The sequence below is a fragment of the Solanum stenotomum genome, chromosome 1, assembly GCF_019186545.1.
Source record: "Solanum stenotomum isolate F172 chromosome 1, ASM1918654v1, whole genome shotgun sequence".
Classification (NCBI taxonomy): domain Eukaryota; kingdom Viridiplantae; phylum Streptophyta; class Magnoliopsida; order Solanales; family Solanaceae; genus Solanum; species Solanum stenotomum.
This window is the reverse complement of record NC_064282.1, coordinates 1823759-1841537: the sequence shown is the minus strand read 5'-3', so window position 1 is coordinate 1841537 and position 17779 is coordinate 1823759. Positions and strand designations below refer to the sequence as shown.

The 17779-nt window shown below is 34.6% G+C and overlaps 2 protein-coding genes across 4 annotated transcripts; one reads left to right on the top strand and one right to left on the bottom strand.

Annotated features, from left to right (window-relative positions):
- The first annotated feature begins 1421 nt into the window (after nucleotides 1–1421).
- On the top strand, nucleotides 1422–3548 carry LOC125842707 (B-box zinc finger protein 20). Its single transcript, XM_049522039.1, has 3 exons — nucleotides 1422–1826; nucleotides 2372–2789; nucleotides 3045–3548. Exons 1-3 carry the CDS (start codon nucleotides 1641–1643, stop codon nucleotides 3050–3052), a joined length of 612 nt encoding a protein of 203 aa, XP_049377996.1. The 5' UTR covers nucleotides 1422–1640; the 3' UTR covers nucleotides 3053–3548.
- An 845-nt stretch (nucleotides 3549–4393) lies between these two features.
- LOC125842763 (kinesin-like protein KIN-7D, mitochondrial) lies at nucleotides 4394–16213 on the bottom strand. Of its 3 annotated transcripts, none has more exons than XM_049522081.1 (25): nucleotides 15627–16213; nucleotides 15418–15515; nucleotides 15152–15241; nucleotides 14747–14799; nucleotides 14395–14460; nucleotides 14196–14249; nucleotides 13300–13359; nucleotides 12760–12838; nucleotides 12557–12624; nucleotides 12069–12125; nucleotides 11878–11982; nucleotides 11551–11655; nucleotides 11248–11355; nucleotides 11041–11172; nucleotides 10485–10637; nucleotides 9843–10022; nucleotides 9214–9360; nucleotides 8487–8606; nucleotides 8349–8399; nucleotides 8164–8211; nucleotides 7896–8045; nucleotides 6395–7060; nucleotides 5072–5201; nucleotides 4874–4990; nucleotides 4394–4769 (listed from the first exon to the last, which is right to left on the bottom strand). In XM_049522081.1, the coding sequence occupies exons 1-24, from the start codon at nucleotides 15965–15967 to the stop codon at nucleotides 4908–4910; spliced, it is 3144 nt and encodes a 1047-aa protein (XP_049378038.1). In that variant the 5' UTR covers nucleotides 15968–16213; the 3' UTR covers nucleotides 4394–4769; nucleotides 4874–4907. The 3 variants fall into 3 exon arrangements, with proteins under 3 accessions (XP_049378038.1, XP_049378046.1, XP_049378043.1); XM_049522089.1 differs by having other exon boundaries at nucleotides 4396–4769; nucleotides 14442–14460; nucleotides 15627–15689; XM_049522086.1 differs by lacking the exon at nucleotides 15627–16213 and having other exon boundaries at nucleotides 4396–4769; nucleotides 15152–15237; nucleotides 15418–15489.
- Nucleotides 16214–17779: the final 1566 nt, after the last annotated feature.

The following is a 17779-nucleotide window of genomic DNA, read 5'->3' as shown; positions in this document are numbered from 1 at the left end:
CCAATGCCCCCATTTTCATGTCTATATTCTTATTTTAGTCCTTGTGTTATCTAACTTAGCATTATTAACCTTCAATTATATCAAGTGAGTGATTTCAATCCCTAAACTAACAGATCCAAAAAAAATTAACAGAGAGTTCACTGCTAAAAGGGGCAATTCGAGTATTTAAAAGTTATTGCTTGGGAAATAGAAAAATTTTAAAAAAAATTTATTCGCTGCATAAACTAGTTCAACCCTAGTTCTGCACACCGAAAAAGTCTCAATCTATTTGGTGTGGATGTGCAATGGAATTGCGTTCTAAAAGTGGGTTGAAATCCACTCCATCATGTGAGTACTCTTTTAAGTTGAATAATTCAAAATTTCATGTAATAGACAAAGAAAAATATCTCAACAAATATACCAGAATACTTTGAATTGTTTTTCCTTAATGTTATGCAAATTATTTGTATATGTGAAAATATGATTCCAAATATACTATTTGTAAACTTCAAGCTACCAGAAGAACTCAATTTCAAACACCCTAAGGATCTGTATGGTAACGCACCATATTCAACTTTGATTAGGCATAAAAAAAATTGTTAGCATAATCAGAAGCACCACATAAATTCAATGCTCTGAATTATATCTTAGAATCTACACATCTTCAATTTATCTCGAAGAATTCCATTCAATTGTTGTCAGTTTCGACAGCAGTGATAATCTGAACTGAATGTATTATAAAACCAACTCTTCCAACTAATTACAAGTAAAATTGAAGCTTAAGGAAACTTATAAGTATGGTAACATACAAATAATTAAAATGAAATACCCGAATTACCTCTTTTAGCAGTGAACTTTCTGTTAATTTTTTTTGGATCTATTAGTTGAAGGATTAAAATCACTCACTTGATATAATTGAAGGTTAATAGTGCTAAGTTAGATAACACAAGGACTAAAATAAGAATATAGCCTTAACACAGGGACTAAAAATGCCGTTTTCCCCTGTTTTTTTTTTAAAAAAATATAATAAATGTAATGGTAATGTTTGGATAAGTTTGTGTCCATATATACCATTTGACCAATGTATCGAAATATTATTATTGAGAATACAATTAAATAATAAAATTATACTTTTTTTAATAACTTAATCTACACACACTTTAATATGATATTTAAGATCATGAGATAGAATATCACTGCCATTCATTATCAGAAAAGAATTTTTCAAGGTAAATAATTTTGACCGAACGGTCAAATGTGTAGGTAGCTCCATGAAAAGGAATAGCTTAAATTTTATTAACTTAGGCTGGAAAATAATTGAACCATTGAGTGGTGAGAGTGCGAAAGCTTTTTATAAAGTGTTTTAAAAAAAAATAGGCAACTTGTTTGGTTATTTTGTCTTTACATTTATTTGGACATTATAGAAGCAATTGTCTTTTATTTCCAGAGCTTTCTCTTTATTCAGTCAATGAAAGAGAGATCTAAATATATTTTCTGAAACTCTTCAGAGACTTTAGGTGTGAGCCCACAACGAACACAACTCCCTTTGTGCCCATAATATTTTGTCTCTTTCCCAAATTTACTCCCTTCTATTCTAAGTTTCTAACTATATATATACATCTCTTTAGGGAAACAGTACAATTATTAAAAAGAAAAAGAAAATGAAGATTCAATGTGATGTTTGTGATAAAGAAGAGGCATCAGTTTATTGTTCAGCAGATGAAGCCACACTTTGCCAAAGCTGTGATTATCAAGTGCATCATGCCAACAAGCTTGCAAGCAAACATCTTCGTTTTTCTCTAATTCATCCTTCTTTCAAAGATTCTCCTCTTTGTGACATTTGCCAGGTACAAATAATATTCTCCACTTGTACGAACTTCGATTTGATTTTACGGATGATCACTCAATTTAAAATTATTAAATCAAAATATGACTTTCTTTGATGAAGAAAATTGAAATAAGAAAGGTAATTTTTTGAGATAATAACTATTAATGACTAGTGAGTAACTATCTGAGAAATGTATTGTGGTGTAAAATTTTTGCACAACCGACAATTACTATTTTTCTATTGAAAAATATTTTGTGGCTATTCCACAGATATTTTGATTAAATCGGTGGGAAAAGAAAAAAATAGTAATATTGTCATATGAAAAAAATTAGGAAGTTTCAGACTAATATAGCTAGTACAAATTTATTTCTCACCATGCATTTCCTCCGGTGAGCTAGTTTGATAGAAAATGTGAGGAAAAATCATGATCGATAACACATATTTCTCACTGAACCTTTGTTTTTAGTAGTGAGTATAAAATATGGGCTGATAGTAAAACTTCTTTAATTTTATGGTGTATAATGTAGAAATTAACATTTATTTCTTATTGTATTTTATTTTTAGGAAAGACGTGCACTGCTATTTTGTAAAGAAGATAGAGCAATTCTTTGCAAAGAATGTGACTTGCCTATACACAAAGCAAATGAACACACAAAGAAACACAACAGATTTCTTCTAAGTGGAGTTCAGCTCTCTTCTGATGTACTTGCTTCTAATTCTAATAACCAAAATTCAATATCCCCAACTGGATCTGCTGCAAGTAATGCTGGTACAAATAATTTTAAAGCACGTAGTGGTAATTTTGGGATGAAGAGTAATTCGATTTCGAGTACTACAGAATCGACACCTAATTATTTTCAAGTTGATTATCATGTACAAGAGGGTTCTGTTTCAACTAGTAGCATATCAGAATATTTGACTGAGACTCTTCCTGGTTGGCATGTTGAAGATTTTCTTGAATATCCCTCTTCTTCTTCATATGGTAAGTGTTTCTTGTTTTACGGATTTAACTTATATTCACCGACAATAATGATGGTGACACCTTTTGCGGAGGAATGTCATAAGACATCGCTACTTTCTCGTTTTATGCGTATAAAAATGCTACAGACAGACACAACTGGAAATATGGGATTAAATTATTGACGAAAGGGGCATTTTTAGACCAACATATTTGACCATTTTTCGAATATAATAAAATGTTCAGAACTTGCAACTAAATGATGCTGTTTGATTGCAGAATTTTGATCAGATACGACCAGCTGTGTAGTTTTTTTCCCACTACAGTAAGTGGGGATACCTCTTAATATCAAATGGAGTACCTGTTCCTCAGATCAACTCTCCATCTACCAAGCAACTTATAAGACAGACTTGGTAATACTAAAGGGCATAATATCTTTTGAGATATTAAGAAAACAGTTATACAAACTGCCATCAGACCTTTTCTTTTGGTTGCTAACTTTGACCAGTTGCTTTGTTTTTGGATATGTAACACATGTTGTAAGTTAAAGCCCCACTGTTCTTTTTTTGTTATTTGTTTTTTTGCAAGTCAAATCACTTGGACTTGTTGCAATATGTTAATCTGAATGGGAATGGGTTTTAACAGATCTGGGGTACTTTTTGTCTTTGCTTTGTGGGAGACCAATCTTTTTGTAATGCTAGTGGGATAGCCTTGTGCCTATTACCCGCTTTGATTATAGAATATGGTATTCCTATTTGTTTCAAGTATTCATGGTCAAATCAATTCTTTATGGGAGATTGATGCAAAGATTATCTGCATTGTTTTTTTATTTTCCTTTTTGTTTATGAAATTATCCCACAGCAGCGTCCAATGGCAAGCAAAGATTTTCGACAACGATCTTTCTAGGCAATCAATGTCAGTTCAATCATCTATAATCTACACCACGCTAATGCACAACGACAATCAAAATAACTAGTTGAAATATGAATTTTCACTATTCATTTTGATTGCTCTATTTGAACACATTTCATCTTATATTCAAAATTTTAGATTATGTACTATTCGAGCTTCTCTATATTAGTACATAAATTGTTTCAACATACTGAACAGACTCGTAGAATATGGTCTAATGTTAGTATAGTATCATGGGCTCATGGCTATGCCTTATTCCCAATTGAGTTTTACACCAATAGACCGATCCAGTGTGACCTTACTAAAAACTCATATGAGAATATTAATTTAATGAGGGTAATGGGATGTTTGGCTACTATTGGAAAAATTCATTAATAACAGAGTGTTCGGTAGAAATAGTATTCATATTAGTTATGCGTTAAATCTTTGATATAACTTGTTTACAAACCCCATTCCTAAAGTATCTTACCCGATTCGAAAGTAAAATGTGACCTTACAAAATGCTCACCCAATCACTTCACACAAATCTTATGCAATATCTACGTATGATTATTGATATCCAAAGTATTCACATATCACATTGCACGTAAGGATTATATAAACCAGACTAGCTGGCGAGCTAGATAATGCTTCTGATTATTACATGTTGAAGACATTGAAGAAAGGCAAGTTAGTAGAAAAACAAAAAAAGCAATTCCAGTAAAGATTTGACTTCCGAATGACCAAGAAACCAAAAAGAAATATACCATGTGGAATAACAAATAAAGAAATGTCAGACCAAAGAGAACAAGAATATAGCCCCAATTATGTACAAGCTCAAAATATTTTACTTACACGACGCAACATTGTCATTGCAGTTGTGTTCTCTATATACTACAGCTGAAGTGAGGAGATCAAACTGCGGCCAGAAGCTACTCCCAGAGTTCAAATTTACTAATTCGACTGTTTCCTTTGTCCCCTTATCTTTCTTAATTTACAGTTATTTGGTGGATAAGTGGGGGAAAAGGTATACTGCTTTGACATTACATACAGTTAATCCATTTAAAGAATTGTCATGAGAAAGTGAGTTTCACAAGTGCGAAGAGAACCCTCCTACAAAGAGAGGGAGAAAAGTAAGTACCTTATTGCAAGTTGACTTCAGAATTTATGCATATTTGTAAAATAGAATGGGAATTCATGATGAAACAACCACCAACCTTTCACCATAGCTCAAGCACTTGAAATGGCGTCTCAAGTAAAGACAAAAATCCTATCTGCAATTTCAGTTCGACAGATTGGACACTCAGCACAGGCAAGGGAACAAGATTTACACACTGCAAATCAAGTCGACATTAGACAGATCCTATCCAAGGGAGAGAGGATAATCTGAGCACATAATGAGAAAGTTGACTTACAGCAAAAATGTCGGCAAGGAAGGAGCATTGCAGAAGTTAGTGATTCGAAACAGACTTTACATACATGTGAATTTAAATCTGCATTCCCCACATATGTGTGGTCCTTTTCCTTCATCTCTTGCGTTCGAGCCTGATGGCGCGCACACATAAAAGATCTTTAATACTTCATGTTATATTTTGAGTCATCAAGGAACCTAAAGAAACAACAGTTGTTATTAGTAGCTTCTACCTATGCAAGAACCCAAGCACTAACAGCTATTCTGTTACCCATGTTATATCACATTTCCCATTTTAGATTTTATCTCAAAACGCTACACACAATTTCGCTAATAATATTACATTACAATGTCAAATTCTTCTAAGAATTACAATCTATTTGACTGTCAAAAGTAAATATGTTTTCTTTTACAACTAAAACCAACTGTCAGTTCAACATTTTCTTGCATTACTACTGTTAATTATATCCCAGTCAAGAACAGTAGGATAGCCAGAAACAGCCGCCTCCAAAGATTGACAAGGAGCAGCGCATAAAAGGACTAACATTGTGGCTCCTAGTTATGATTCATTGAAACATTTCAGAAGCACTGAAGTAAAAGCATTACTATGCTAGAAGCCTCATGGAACGACAACCGCTTAAAAACTAAATGCTTTTCATTTTTCAATTTATGATGACAATTTATATTTTGAGATGTTCAAAATGTTTGACACAAGTCTATTTCTACACAACTTGCAAGAATGAAAATTAATCACACAATCCACATTTGAAACTTTGATGTGATATATTCCACTGAACTGACTTTTCAACCATTACTTTGATATTATCTCCTGTTATCACTAAAATCAAATTCAAGTAATATTAACAAGTTAAACGCCATAATCAGTCAAACATGAGATAAAAAATGGGACGGTTGGAATAAATGTATATTAAAACCCATGACTTGCAGATGTTGGACACTTATTCTCCCCACCCTTCTGGTGTGCTACTAAAATCTAACCTTCCTATCTTCCAAAAAGCTTGCATATCTTACTGGATTCAAAGTATATCTCACACTTGTTTTTACAACTGAATAGACAAAAATGACCACGTTAGAGAGGAAAAGTAAAATAAAACTTATCTAGCCTCATTATGGGTGTATGATGCACAAACACAAGGAAATTAGCTAGCTTTTGGAAGTATACATAGCTTCAACTCAGACAAATGACAAGGACACACCCTGACACGTTCATGTACTAGATACAAGTGCTAAGTGGCAAGAAAAGGATAAACACAATTTTTTTTGTTTTTTTATTTTTTATTTTTAAAAAAAGGACCAACATAATTACCTTCAAGCGGGCAACAAGAGGGTCTTCCTTCAGAATCTCAGCAACAGAGGTTGCATGATCCACGGTTTGTTCTGTTACTGTCTTTACATCTTGCGTGTCACCATTCTTTTTCCTTAGCTGAGAAATGAGCACCCACATATTTGCTAAATCATTTTCCAGAGCTGCCTCCCTTCTCTTTCCCTCTTCAACCTTTTTCCGGTACTCATCTTCAAGTATTTCCTTCTCAACCAAGGCGGCCTCAAGAACTGCCTCACGTTGTTTTCTTGCCTGCAACTCCATTTTTAAATCTTTAGTATTTAGATCCCATGTGCCAAATCCATCCCGAACAACTCCAGGAACTTCACTTTCTCGGTCAGAAACCCGACTTCTACGTCCTTGCCATAGGTTTTCGCCATGCTTTCGGTGGCGAACATTACCAGTTTGTGCAATGGTGCTCCTAGAATTTAATGCCTGTCGAGCGGCCAACAGTTCTTTCTCGAGTTTTGTATTCTGTATCGCTAGATTTGTCACTTCACCAGCCAAATTTTTAAGTTCAACTGCCGCAGCAGATGCTAATTCTTTTGCATATGAGGTCTCTTCAAACAATTTCTGGTTCTGTACTCGCAATCCACTACTCTCCTCTACACTCTGGACTAGTTCCAACTTCAACTTATCATTCTCAATATCCTGCTCAAGCAACAAACTTATGAGAACCATTTTATAGACACATTTAAAGAAATGCAGTGACGTTAAAGTGTCTGTATTAACAATAACAACATACCCAGTGTCTGTATTCACAAGAAAGCTAGATAGATTTAGTCTTTTAATTGCTGTAGATATCACACTAATAGAAGATTGAAGAACTCTAATGTAGAAATGCTGAGTAATGCGCGATTTCATGCAGGCAAAGCAATTAGTTTAACATAGAACGATTAACATAGAGAAACTGAATGAACAAAATGATTGTTTGTCTAGGCCCCATCATGTACAGCGACTTCATACAAAATCTTGTCGTGGAATAGGTATGGATGTCAAAGCAGAATGTTACAGCACCAGGCTCAGTATGTTTTTATAGAATAGAACAAATGTAAAAGACTAAGCATCTCAGGTGATTTAAATTCCTAAGTTAAAAAATCTTAAATAATTCATTCATAAAAAGCATATCATCACGCATCCACTTCAAGGCATTTGCAAGTGCTACTAATGAGACCCTTTCTTTTGCTTTCTTCAGGCTTTATATAAAGGAAAAAATTAAAATATTTCGATAGGTCTTATAGTTTGATTCTCAATGCGTAATTAGACTTTTGAGGCACTAAGGCTTCACATGATTCCTCTGCTCTGCATCGCTTAGTCAGTTAATTAAATGTGATATGCTCCTCCCATATCCCTCCTCTACAGGAGACCATCTTCTAAAAATAAAATAAGAAACAAAAGATGCCATATACCGCAAGAATTTACACAAAAATCAGTCCAAAATACAAACATGAACCCAGTAAATCCTGGGCTGAAGAATATAAATCACCTGCAACTGGATTTTCTTTTCAAGGTCATCAATATACTTGTCTGATAGAAGACCCTGTTCTGTTGAGGGGTATGACTTCTCCACCTTCACTGCAGCTAGCTGCTGCTCAAGATTACAAATAGTTTCCTGCAGTTCCTTGTTCTCTAAACACTGGAACAGCAAAAGATGACAGACCCATTAATCCTGGGCATCAGCCACTGGCATACCAACAACAATAAGGTGACTATCATTTGATTTACAACAAAGATAAATAATGGTGCTTCTTCACCTTGTTCTGCAGCTCTTCCTGGAGAATCCGATTGTCTGCTGATTTTATCTGTATTAAAAAGTAAAATACTTAACAACTTCATATGATAGATGTTCTGCACTATGTGATAGAAAAGAAAATTCTTTAGATTTGATTTTAAAATAATTAAATTGATGCAATCAAGGAAGACCTGATCCGGTCACTACCTCAAGCTCAAATCCCTTTTCGCTACATTGCGTCATCAGCTTCATCAAAGTCTGACAAAAGTTAGAAGTATGAGACAAACACAAATCACCATAAAAGGGAAAACCAATGAGGCTGAAAAAGGAATAATGTGACATCACCTGCTGCATTTCAACTAAGGATGCACTGCTGATTGATACTTCACCACTTTCAACAATGCGCTGTTCTAAGATCCTCATCTGCTCTCTCTTGCCTTCAATGTCACGCTCCAAACTTTGAATCTGTTGCAAATTTAGGCATACAGTGGGTAAAGATCTTAATACAGGAGACAGCTTTGTACACAAGAACACAAACAATAAGTTGTTTTCAGGAAAATCAAACAGCTGCAGTTGCCTAAGAATGAAATCCTACACACTCATCAAGGATTGGCTCGTCTAGGGACTTTGAGGATTAAAAACCAGTGAAGATGCCGAACTGAATATGTTTCACAAGTTAGTAAATAAGCCAACACCATGCCTTCCTATGAGGAAACATCAAATACAGTTTTATTTGAATTCAAACAATATATATCTGAAATGTTTACAAATTTTAAGATTATTGACCGCAAAATATAGCTGCAGAATATTTAATGAGAGACCCAAAAAATGGCTTTAGCAGCCATACACGTTTCATCATATTATTAGCCATCATGTGTAAGAAGGAGTCGGTCCAACAACAACAAACCCAATGTAATCCCACAAGTGGAGTCTAGGGAAGGTAGTGTGTACGGAAACCTTACCCCTACCTTTGTGGAGGTAGAGAAGTTGTTTCCGACAGACATCATATTATATTATTATCAACCATCATATGTATGAAGGATTCAGTCCACAAAGACAAAATAAAGCTTACTTCAATATGAGATTTTGAATTCTCAGGATCATTCACAGACTGTTCTATCATTCGTTTCAATGTACTCGTACTAAATGCAGTCTCTCCAGCAAGCATCTTAACTTGCTCAACTAGGAGGTCCATCTGATCAGACAATGAAACTCCTTCCTATATTAAACAATAAAATATCAAAAGTTGAAAAAATTACCATTTGATATGTAATGGAAAAGTATGCATTACATTTTTTTTTTTTAAAAAAAAAGGGCAGACTTTGGAAGAAAAAAAATAGTAATGGAGAAGACCAGATTAGAAAAAGAAAAAAAAGTAATAACTTCTCAATTGAGTCAATCCTGAGACAACTTGGGAGAATGCCCAAATGTAAGTATCCAACAATGTTTGAAAATTCAATACTCGAAAATAATATATAAATATCAAAAATTCAAACTCCATGCAAAGATAAAGATCTTAGCAAGTTATCAGAGTAAACTTTAACTACATGTGGATTAAAAAATAACAACTTCAAATATTAACCACAGATCTTTAGATTTCTACAGAGGATTAAGGGGTCATATGCAATAAATAGGAGGTGAAATTAAGAACAAATGAAGAAGTCTCTTCCTTTAGAAGGTCTTAAGAAGAAGAAAACATACTATGGGAAGCTTTGAACCAGTGACAAGGTCACCCCCCTGAGTTGATTCAGTAATCACACTGCCAGCCTGGGAGATATCATCATTCCACTTGCTAGAAGATCTTCCGTGTTTGAAATTAGAAGTCTCTGATGAAGAATCTCTTTGGTTCTCGCTATCTATGGGCACTGAACCATTCAACTTCTGGTGAAAGAGTGAACAACAAAAAAGATTGATTTAGGAAATAGATTTTATATTTGAAGGTTGAAATTAAAAGATCAATCTAGAAAAATGATTCTAAATCTTTGGTTCTCGATATCTATGGGCATACTGTTGTTGTTGTTTTTGTGGCTCAGGGTAGATGCCAGAAAATTGCATGCAAATAGTAAAAGAAAGCAATAGAAACAACAAAAACTTAATTTAGATACTAGAAAGGGAGTGAGTCTTAAAACCCCTATGGTAGATGATACGAAGAGCAGTGGTAATAAATAAACATATCCAGCACTGCTTAAAGCAACTGTAAAGGAGTAGGAAAAAAGTCTTGCAAAAATCAAAACACATCTGATGTGCCTAAAATCCAAATTCAGAAATGATCACTTAGAATTCTAATTGGCAAAGAATGGGAAATGGAAATAGAACTCAAGATAAATAGAGAGGGCGGTGTACATCATCTTCAGAAGCAAATCGACTCCCAGGAATTGAATTCTTTGAAGAAACAAGGATCAGTTTAGTTAGCTTCTGTATCCGACTCAGTAGAGCAGCCTTGGCATCCTCCTCCTCTTCCAACCTTGACTGCATCTTCACTTGTCCCTCTTCCAACTGTGAAAAGATTGTTAATAATATAACACAACACAACCAATTACACCCTATGTTCCATTTTACATTGCACTCTTTCCTTTTTGGTCCATTCCAAGACAATTGACACCTTTTCATAATTGGAACTCATTAATTTTTAACTTCTTATTTTCCCTTAAAACCACAAGATACAAAGGGTACTTTGGGTATGTTAATTGATTTGGCTTATGTTTCAAAAGTCTTTCCTCTTTCATAAACTCTGTACTGAGACAAACAGTGCCATATTAAGTTAACAGACAGAGTACATCCAAAGAAAACATCTTAGAAACTTAACACAGACATCATCAAACATGGAATTGTACGTTATTTTTTTCCCTGATAACCAGTTGTACGTGACATCATCAAATCATTTGACTTGAATGCATACCTGTTGTTTCAAGGTCATAAGTTCTTCATGATTGACTCCTACAAGCATCCCCCTTCTTAGCTGATCAAGCTCTTCCTTCAGACAAGATATTTCTTTCTGATATTTCTTGATCAGCGATTTCTCATCAATAATCTGAAAGCAAGATAATCAATATTCAGCCTTCAATACTGTAGTTCCATAAAAATGAAATGATTCAGATAGGCAAACCTTGTTGCGAGATGCATAAATCTCGACACGCTTAGCCCTGCTTGCAAACTTTAACGTGTTATGTGTTTCTTCCATATTGCTGGAAGCAGGAGTAATAGTGCAGATGAGCTACAATCAAGAAAGAAGCAGGAAATTAGTCATCTCTTCAATGCACTTCATGCCAAGAAGCATCAGATTAAACAAATGTTGTATAAGAAACGCCAGAGCCTAAGAGGCAGAGGATGCACATCAAAGAGGATAGACTAGCAGTTTCATAAGGTCAATAGAATGAAAAATGCACAACATGTGCTTAATTGCACTCACAGAAACATGTCCATGCCCACTAAGTGAAGATTGTAGCAGGCGAGTAAGTTTAGAATCTCGATATGGAACATGAAATGCCTTCCCTTCACTTAATTTTCCAATGACCTTAACACATGAAAAAAGAATTGACATGTCAGATCGAAATAAACCCAGAAGCAGGAATTCATATAATCCTCAATAAGCTCAAGAAAGAACAGAAGTACTGATCAATAATACCGGTAGGTAGGTAAGGAGAAGTCAATTAAGAATACAGGCAAATGTCATCATGCAATTTTTATGGGGAACCTACATATACAAACTGTCAACAATTAGTGGTTAAGTACATACAGTTCCAAGAGTCAGGAGACTTTTGTTAATGTATGATCCTTCTTTTCTTCGTAACCCTGTAGTTTCAGTTTTAGAGCTCTCAGATCCAGCTAGATCAATCAAGTTCTGTGGGACAAAGCAAATTAATATTAGATGCTAACATTCAACAGTTAGTATTTTCAATGCTGAACAACTAGTGCCAGAAACCATACAAGCTGTGAGAAGATCACTCCATCATATTCATCACCGTGGGCACTACTTTCAATCATCTGCATAATGTGTGATGAAAGGGACAACAGTCAAACTTGACTGATAAATAATAATCACCAGTTACCAGTAAGACGAACTTAAACTACAAGGAGTAGGAGGTTATGAAACAGAAAATAATCACAGCCCATTGAAGGAAACACAACAAAGCCATCCCAGCAAAAATCCCCAATTACTTGTTACCTCTAAAATGTCATAGTTGTCTTCAGAAGACCTCTTAAATATAACGAGAAACAGCAACAGTAACTTCTCAAAACTTGTGTTCAAACTCAATAACTTGAATACCAAAACATTAAAACCTTCAGCTGACCAAAAAACTGATGTTTAATGCTGGATGAGGGGTTTAAACTCACGATCACTTATGTGAACAAGATAAGCAGAATTTCAGATTAAACAAAGAAATGTGGCCGAGTGAACATCCTTATCCACTAACCAAGGTGAATATTGTATGACTGCGGCTACTAAACAGATTGAAATTGTTTGAACCAACGTGGCGGTGCTCTGCAACAGTAAGAATGTAATCAACATCAAGATCCACAAAAGCTTGCCTATATAATCAGCATCAGGATCCACAAAAGCTTGCCTATGAATAAATGTTATTTCCGGACAAAGAACAAGAACAGATTCAACAATTACCTTCCCCAGCAGCAATAAATGAAAGAGCATGCCCAGGTGACAAAACAACTTCCTCCTTCATACCTTCAACATAAGTACCCTGCATAATTGCAAGAATAAAAGAATGAAGAACCATACAGCAGCATTACAATCATGAACTATGATAGAGAAACATGAATATCTATTTTCTAGTAGAACAACTACAGGCTAAAAGCACCACCTGCAGTGCTGGTAGGTAATGATAGGTTTTGATACTTCAGGTGACAAAAAGAACGCTAGATTTTGTTTATTTCTTGGTACATGTCAGGAATTAAATAGGTATTAATATGTTTGGTTATATATTTCCTGATAATTCAAGACTCAGGCATGTGATAACATGTAGGAAACACTTTTGTTCTTATCTTATTATTTTCAAAATTTACTGAAATGGTTGTCTTAGCCCATAGGAACGCAGCTTTTCTTTGATTCCTCTCATAAAAACAATATACTTATTCATCAAACAAAAATATTGAAAGACAACTCAAATTTCCAGAAGCAACGAAAGTTGTATTATATAACAACCTGGGTGTCCTCCCTAACACGCAAATTCTGTCCCGTTGGATCCAGTAAGTCGTTGATAACCTGACACCGTGAACAAGAAAAGCATTTATATGTTCTCTAGCTAGAATCAATACAAGATTATAGCATGGATGGGACAACAAGTGCTTAAAGAGAGATGTTCATGAAGTTAGTACAAGAAATTAGGAAGTGCTGAAGCAACAAGCGCAGGAGAGATTCTAAATCTACTGCAAAATTTTCCACATTGTTTAACAGACTCTAAGTTGCTCGGACTCTTCACTTTTGGTGCCGCACCCGTGTTGACACAACATGGGTGTGGGTGTGGGTGTGGGATCCGTGTCCGATTTGGTCAACCAATTTTGGGTACTTTGACCAAAATCGATGGGGAAAGACTGGACAGTTTTAATGATTTCTATAAGCAATATACAAGCTAAGATGAAATTGAATAAAATGAAATACCTTTTATATAGAAATTTCTATGTCACTCCTTTTCCTTTAATTTCCTTCTAGGATTCTCGCCAAGTTCTCCACAAAATATCTCATAATTTAAGTTTTATAACTCCTTTTTTAGATAATTTAATTATTTTTAGGCGAATCCCCGCACCCGTATCCATACATGGATCCATATCTCCGAATGTTAAAAATTAGATCATTAAGGATCCAACCTCTAGATCCGCACCCGAGTCCGAGCAACTTCTTTAACTTTAAAAGAAGTTGTTTTATGTAGCAGCTATGACGAATCACATTTCACATGAGCTCAGTCCTCAGAATATAAACATAGATACAGCCTCTGCATCAAAGATGCCTATATATGCATGAGCATCTGGTAAACTATATAGTTGTTAATCATGCAAGCCTGTCCTCAAATATGAAACTATCTGCTGATGTCCACTACTAACCTCATTATAGATTTCAAGATATGATACACGAAGTAAGAATTCACGTCCAGGAGTCTGAAAGGCAGATTACAATAATAAGTAACACTAAAAGATAATGGAGTGTCCTTTTTAAAAAAGAAATGGGTCTATAGAGCTCAAGAGTGTCATATAGAGAGGTGCATTGTCAAAATGAGAATCAGTAAACCGTAAACTCACTTACATCTTGAATAATGCTAAAAACATCCTTAATTGCGAGTGGAATTATACCTGGAGAATTTTGATCTCCCTGTGGAAACAAAGATCCATCATTAAGACAGCACAAATTCGAAAGTTCGGGGGAGTAGGAAGTAATCAAAACTCAAATTGAAGACAATTGAAAAACCAACTTTAACCATCAAATTGACTATATATTGATATGAAGATAGATAACACAGTACCCTTTAACTGGAATTTTTTCAGTTGCTAGTAATTAAATACTTCTAAACTGTTTGGTGGAGATGTAACAGAAGCATCAGAAGCACTTCCCCGATTCGAGGCAAAAAGAAGATTGCACAATGGATATACTAACTTACATGCATAGTGTGTGTCTTTCCACTACTTGTAACACCATAAGCAAATACTGTGCCTGCATACACAGCAGGCCTAGTGTCAAATTACAAAAGCTAAGCATCAATAGAATTATTTTGCTAATGCAACTTGCAATGCATAAATGATAACAGTTCAGCTCAATATGATAGCCCTAGGATTGTTTCAAGAACCTAATTCAGGTCATCAGATCAGGAGGACATATAACGCTATTAGCACTCAACTAATGTCAATTTATGTGTCAAGCCATTACAGTGCACAAATAAATTATAACTGATCATGGCCTTGGAACTCATATTAAGTATGAATATTTTATAATTCCGTTGCAGTCTGTTTAGCCCCAAAAAGGAAATTGCTCTATGTAGTGTTACAAGTGGCAGTAAGTAGGATACCGTTTATGCCCTCCATTGCAGCCTTTACCACAGGTCGAGCAGAAACTTCATAAACCTCTTGTGTACATGTATCAGGTCCAAAAACTCTGTCTAGCAATCATCCAAGAAAACATATTAATCAACTCTTAATATATTTCATCTTGGAGAGGGAATTTCAAGTACTAAGCAACTCTAACCAAAATAAATATCAAACTCTTCACAAATAGAATATACAAACAAAAAAAAATACGAGCAGAATCAGAATCAGGAAGTGACTAGAATAGTACCAAATGCAAAAGCTGTTGCAGCATTATACTCATTCCGTACAATTTTATCACCATCAGGATACCACGCAATTTCATCCCCCTTGTTGTATTCTCGTTCGCTGCCACCAGAAATACCAAAATTCCAAGCTCAAATCCTAGCATAATAAACTAAATTCCTCCAATCCAACATCAAATGGACTGAAACCAATTCAAGCAGATCTAACATTTACCTCAATGGCCGAAACCTAACTGTGACTGAAATACTCTCTCCCGCTCTAGACATATCAACTGGTTCAGCAATCAACTCCTCTGTTGACTGATAACTCACCGGCGTCCGATTTCCATAACCTCGTGAATACTCCGAATTGCTCCGGTTCCGTCCAGGAGTCACGGATTTGGAGCTCGCGCCAGTTCCGGAGCCCAAAAACGATGTCGCTGTGGAAGAGCTGGATCGAGGCATGAGCCTACCGTTCATGAAAGACGACGATGACGAAGTAGATGAGTACGGACTCGAAGGCTTACGGCGGTGAAATGGCGAAGTACTTCTCCCTCTCGACGACGAACCCGACATTGACCGACTCACTCAGCTCAACCAAAAATCGGTAACACAAAAATTTATCTGCGTGTAGCTGTACTTCTTCAAGTGTGTTTCACACCTTCAGCAAAATTGCTCAGTGAGAAAAACTTCAATTCGTCAATGGAGTGCAGAAGAACAGCAGAGAGAAAGGAAGAGGAAAGTTGTGAAAGGTGAAACGTGGGAGTTGGAAAGTGAGGACAGTGAGAATCTATGGAGGCGTTTGAATTTTCTGAGTTTGATTTTTTCAAATAAATAAAATATTGTATTTTGTGGGAAATATTTGGAGGGGTGGGTGGGTTGGTGTGACGTGGAGATAGGAGGTGGCCCTCGCCGCGGAGTGGTGGAGGAGGTTTTTATTTGAAAAAACGGATTAAAATGGAAATGAGCGGGAATAAACATGGTTATAGGCTATACTAGAGAGAATAATATGTACACTTCACTTTGATAGTTAGTTTTATTAATTTTTATATTTAAATTAAATTAATTAGATATTTGAAGATTATATATAAGAAATTCTTTTCATATAAGTTTGATCAATGAAAATATAGATTAAATTATTGATCAAAATTTAACTAGTTTACTTTTTGAAAAATAACAAATATTTTGAAACAAAAAGCTCTACTTATGTTAAGTAGCTTCGGAACGAATTAGTTCATTTATTATGAGTGAAGCATTTATTAGCACGTAGCCACTTAAGTAAATCTTTGCACATGATTTGGTAGAAATTAAGAGAAAATTGAAATAGAAATAGGGTATTTAGAATTTATTGTCTTGAATTATATTTTTTAAAGCTATCTTTCACCTTCAATAGTGGAAGTTGTTTCAATTTGTTGCAATATGGGTATGATTTAGTTGAGAAACATTATTCATTTAATACGCCTAACAAGTAATTGTTGTTAGATTTTTTTCTTTTGAATCTCACGGTTCTCGTAGGTTTGGACTTTGGTGCAACTAAAACCCGATCAATGACATCGTCTTTTTGTTTTTTTTTTTCTAAAAAATAATAATTAATCACATCAAACATAAACATGATTACAAGTTAAAATATTATATTCTAGAAAATTCAAGTCAATATTGTCTCACTTTTTAATATCAAACGGGAAATATTAATAAGGAGCAATAGGAAGATGATCATGTCAGCTTCAATAGAAGTAACGTTACGGTAATTTATTGTCTCGCGATTTCTATCATTATTTATTATTTTTTATGGCTCGATAATCATATTATTTTATTGTTAGCATCATATGTTATGATTTTCTATGCCCATTTTACTTTTGTATTGACTACCTTTCGAAATGCTTTGATATGTATGGCTTGAGAGGGATTTTGGAACCAATCTATATCTACTTTCATAAAATAGAAATAAAATTTACGTACACGAAATAAAATTACATTAAGTATATTGTTATTCAAAAATATCTCTAAATTTCTTAATTATGAATTTATTTTTTCCATCCCAGTTATGTATTGATACATTTTGTTGTAAAAGACTGAATAATCCTAGAAAAGGAGTGGAAGTTACACTACCCCATGTGAAGATCGATGTGACTGGTCAAAGCTATCTTTTTGTTATTATAAACCTGTAATTTACAATTTATTTGTTACTAGTGAATTGAGCCGCGCTTCGCACGATAATAAGTTTTTTAAACAATTTATTTTTATAATATGTGAATGATAAAATTGATTTTTTGACGTGCATGAGTAACAAATTAGAAACATAATTTTCCTTTATACATTTAATAATAAGTATTTAACTTTATTTCCTTTCATGGAAAATTTAATCTTTAGTATGTTCATATACTATAT

Excerpts from the sequence above, each read along its gene's own strand:
- LOC125842707 (XM_049522039.1), top strand. The coding sequence starts at position 1,641 with ATGAAGATTCAATGTGATGTTTGTGATAAAGAAGAGGCATCAGTTTAT. Across the intron at positions 1,827-2,371 it reads CTCTTTGTGACATTTGCCAG|GAAAGACGTGCACTGCTATT; the intron begins GTACAAATAATA and ends TTTTATTTTTAG.
- LOC125842763 (XM_049522081.1), bottom strand. The coding sequence starts at position 15,967 with ATGTCGGGTTCGTCGTCGAGAGGGAGAAGTACTTCGCCATTTCACCGC. Across the intron at positions 15,242-15,417 it reads TGCAACAGCTTTTGCATTTG|ACAGAGTTTTTGGACCTGAT; the intron begins GTACTATTCTAG and ends GATGATTGCTAG. Across the intron at positions 7,061-7,895 it reads AAAAGAAAATCCAGTTGCAG|GATATTGAGAATGATAAGTT; the intron begins GTGATTTATATT and ends TTGCTTGAGCAG.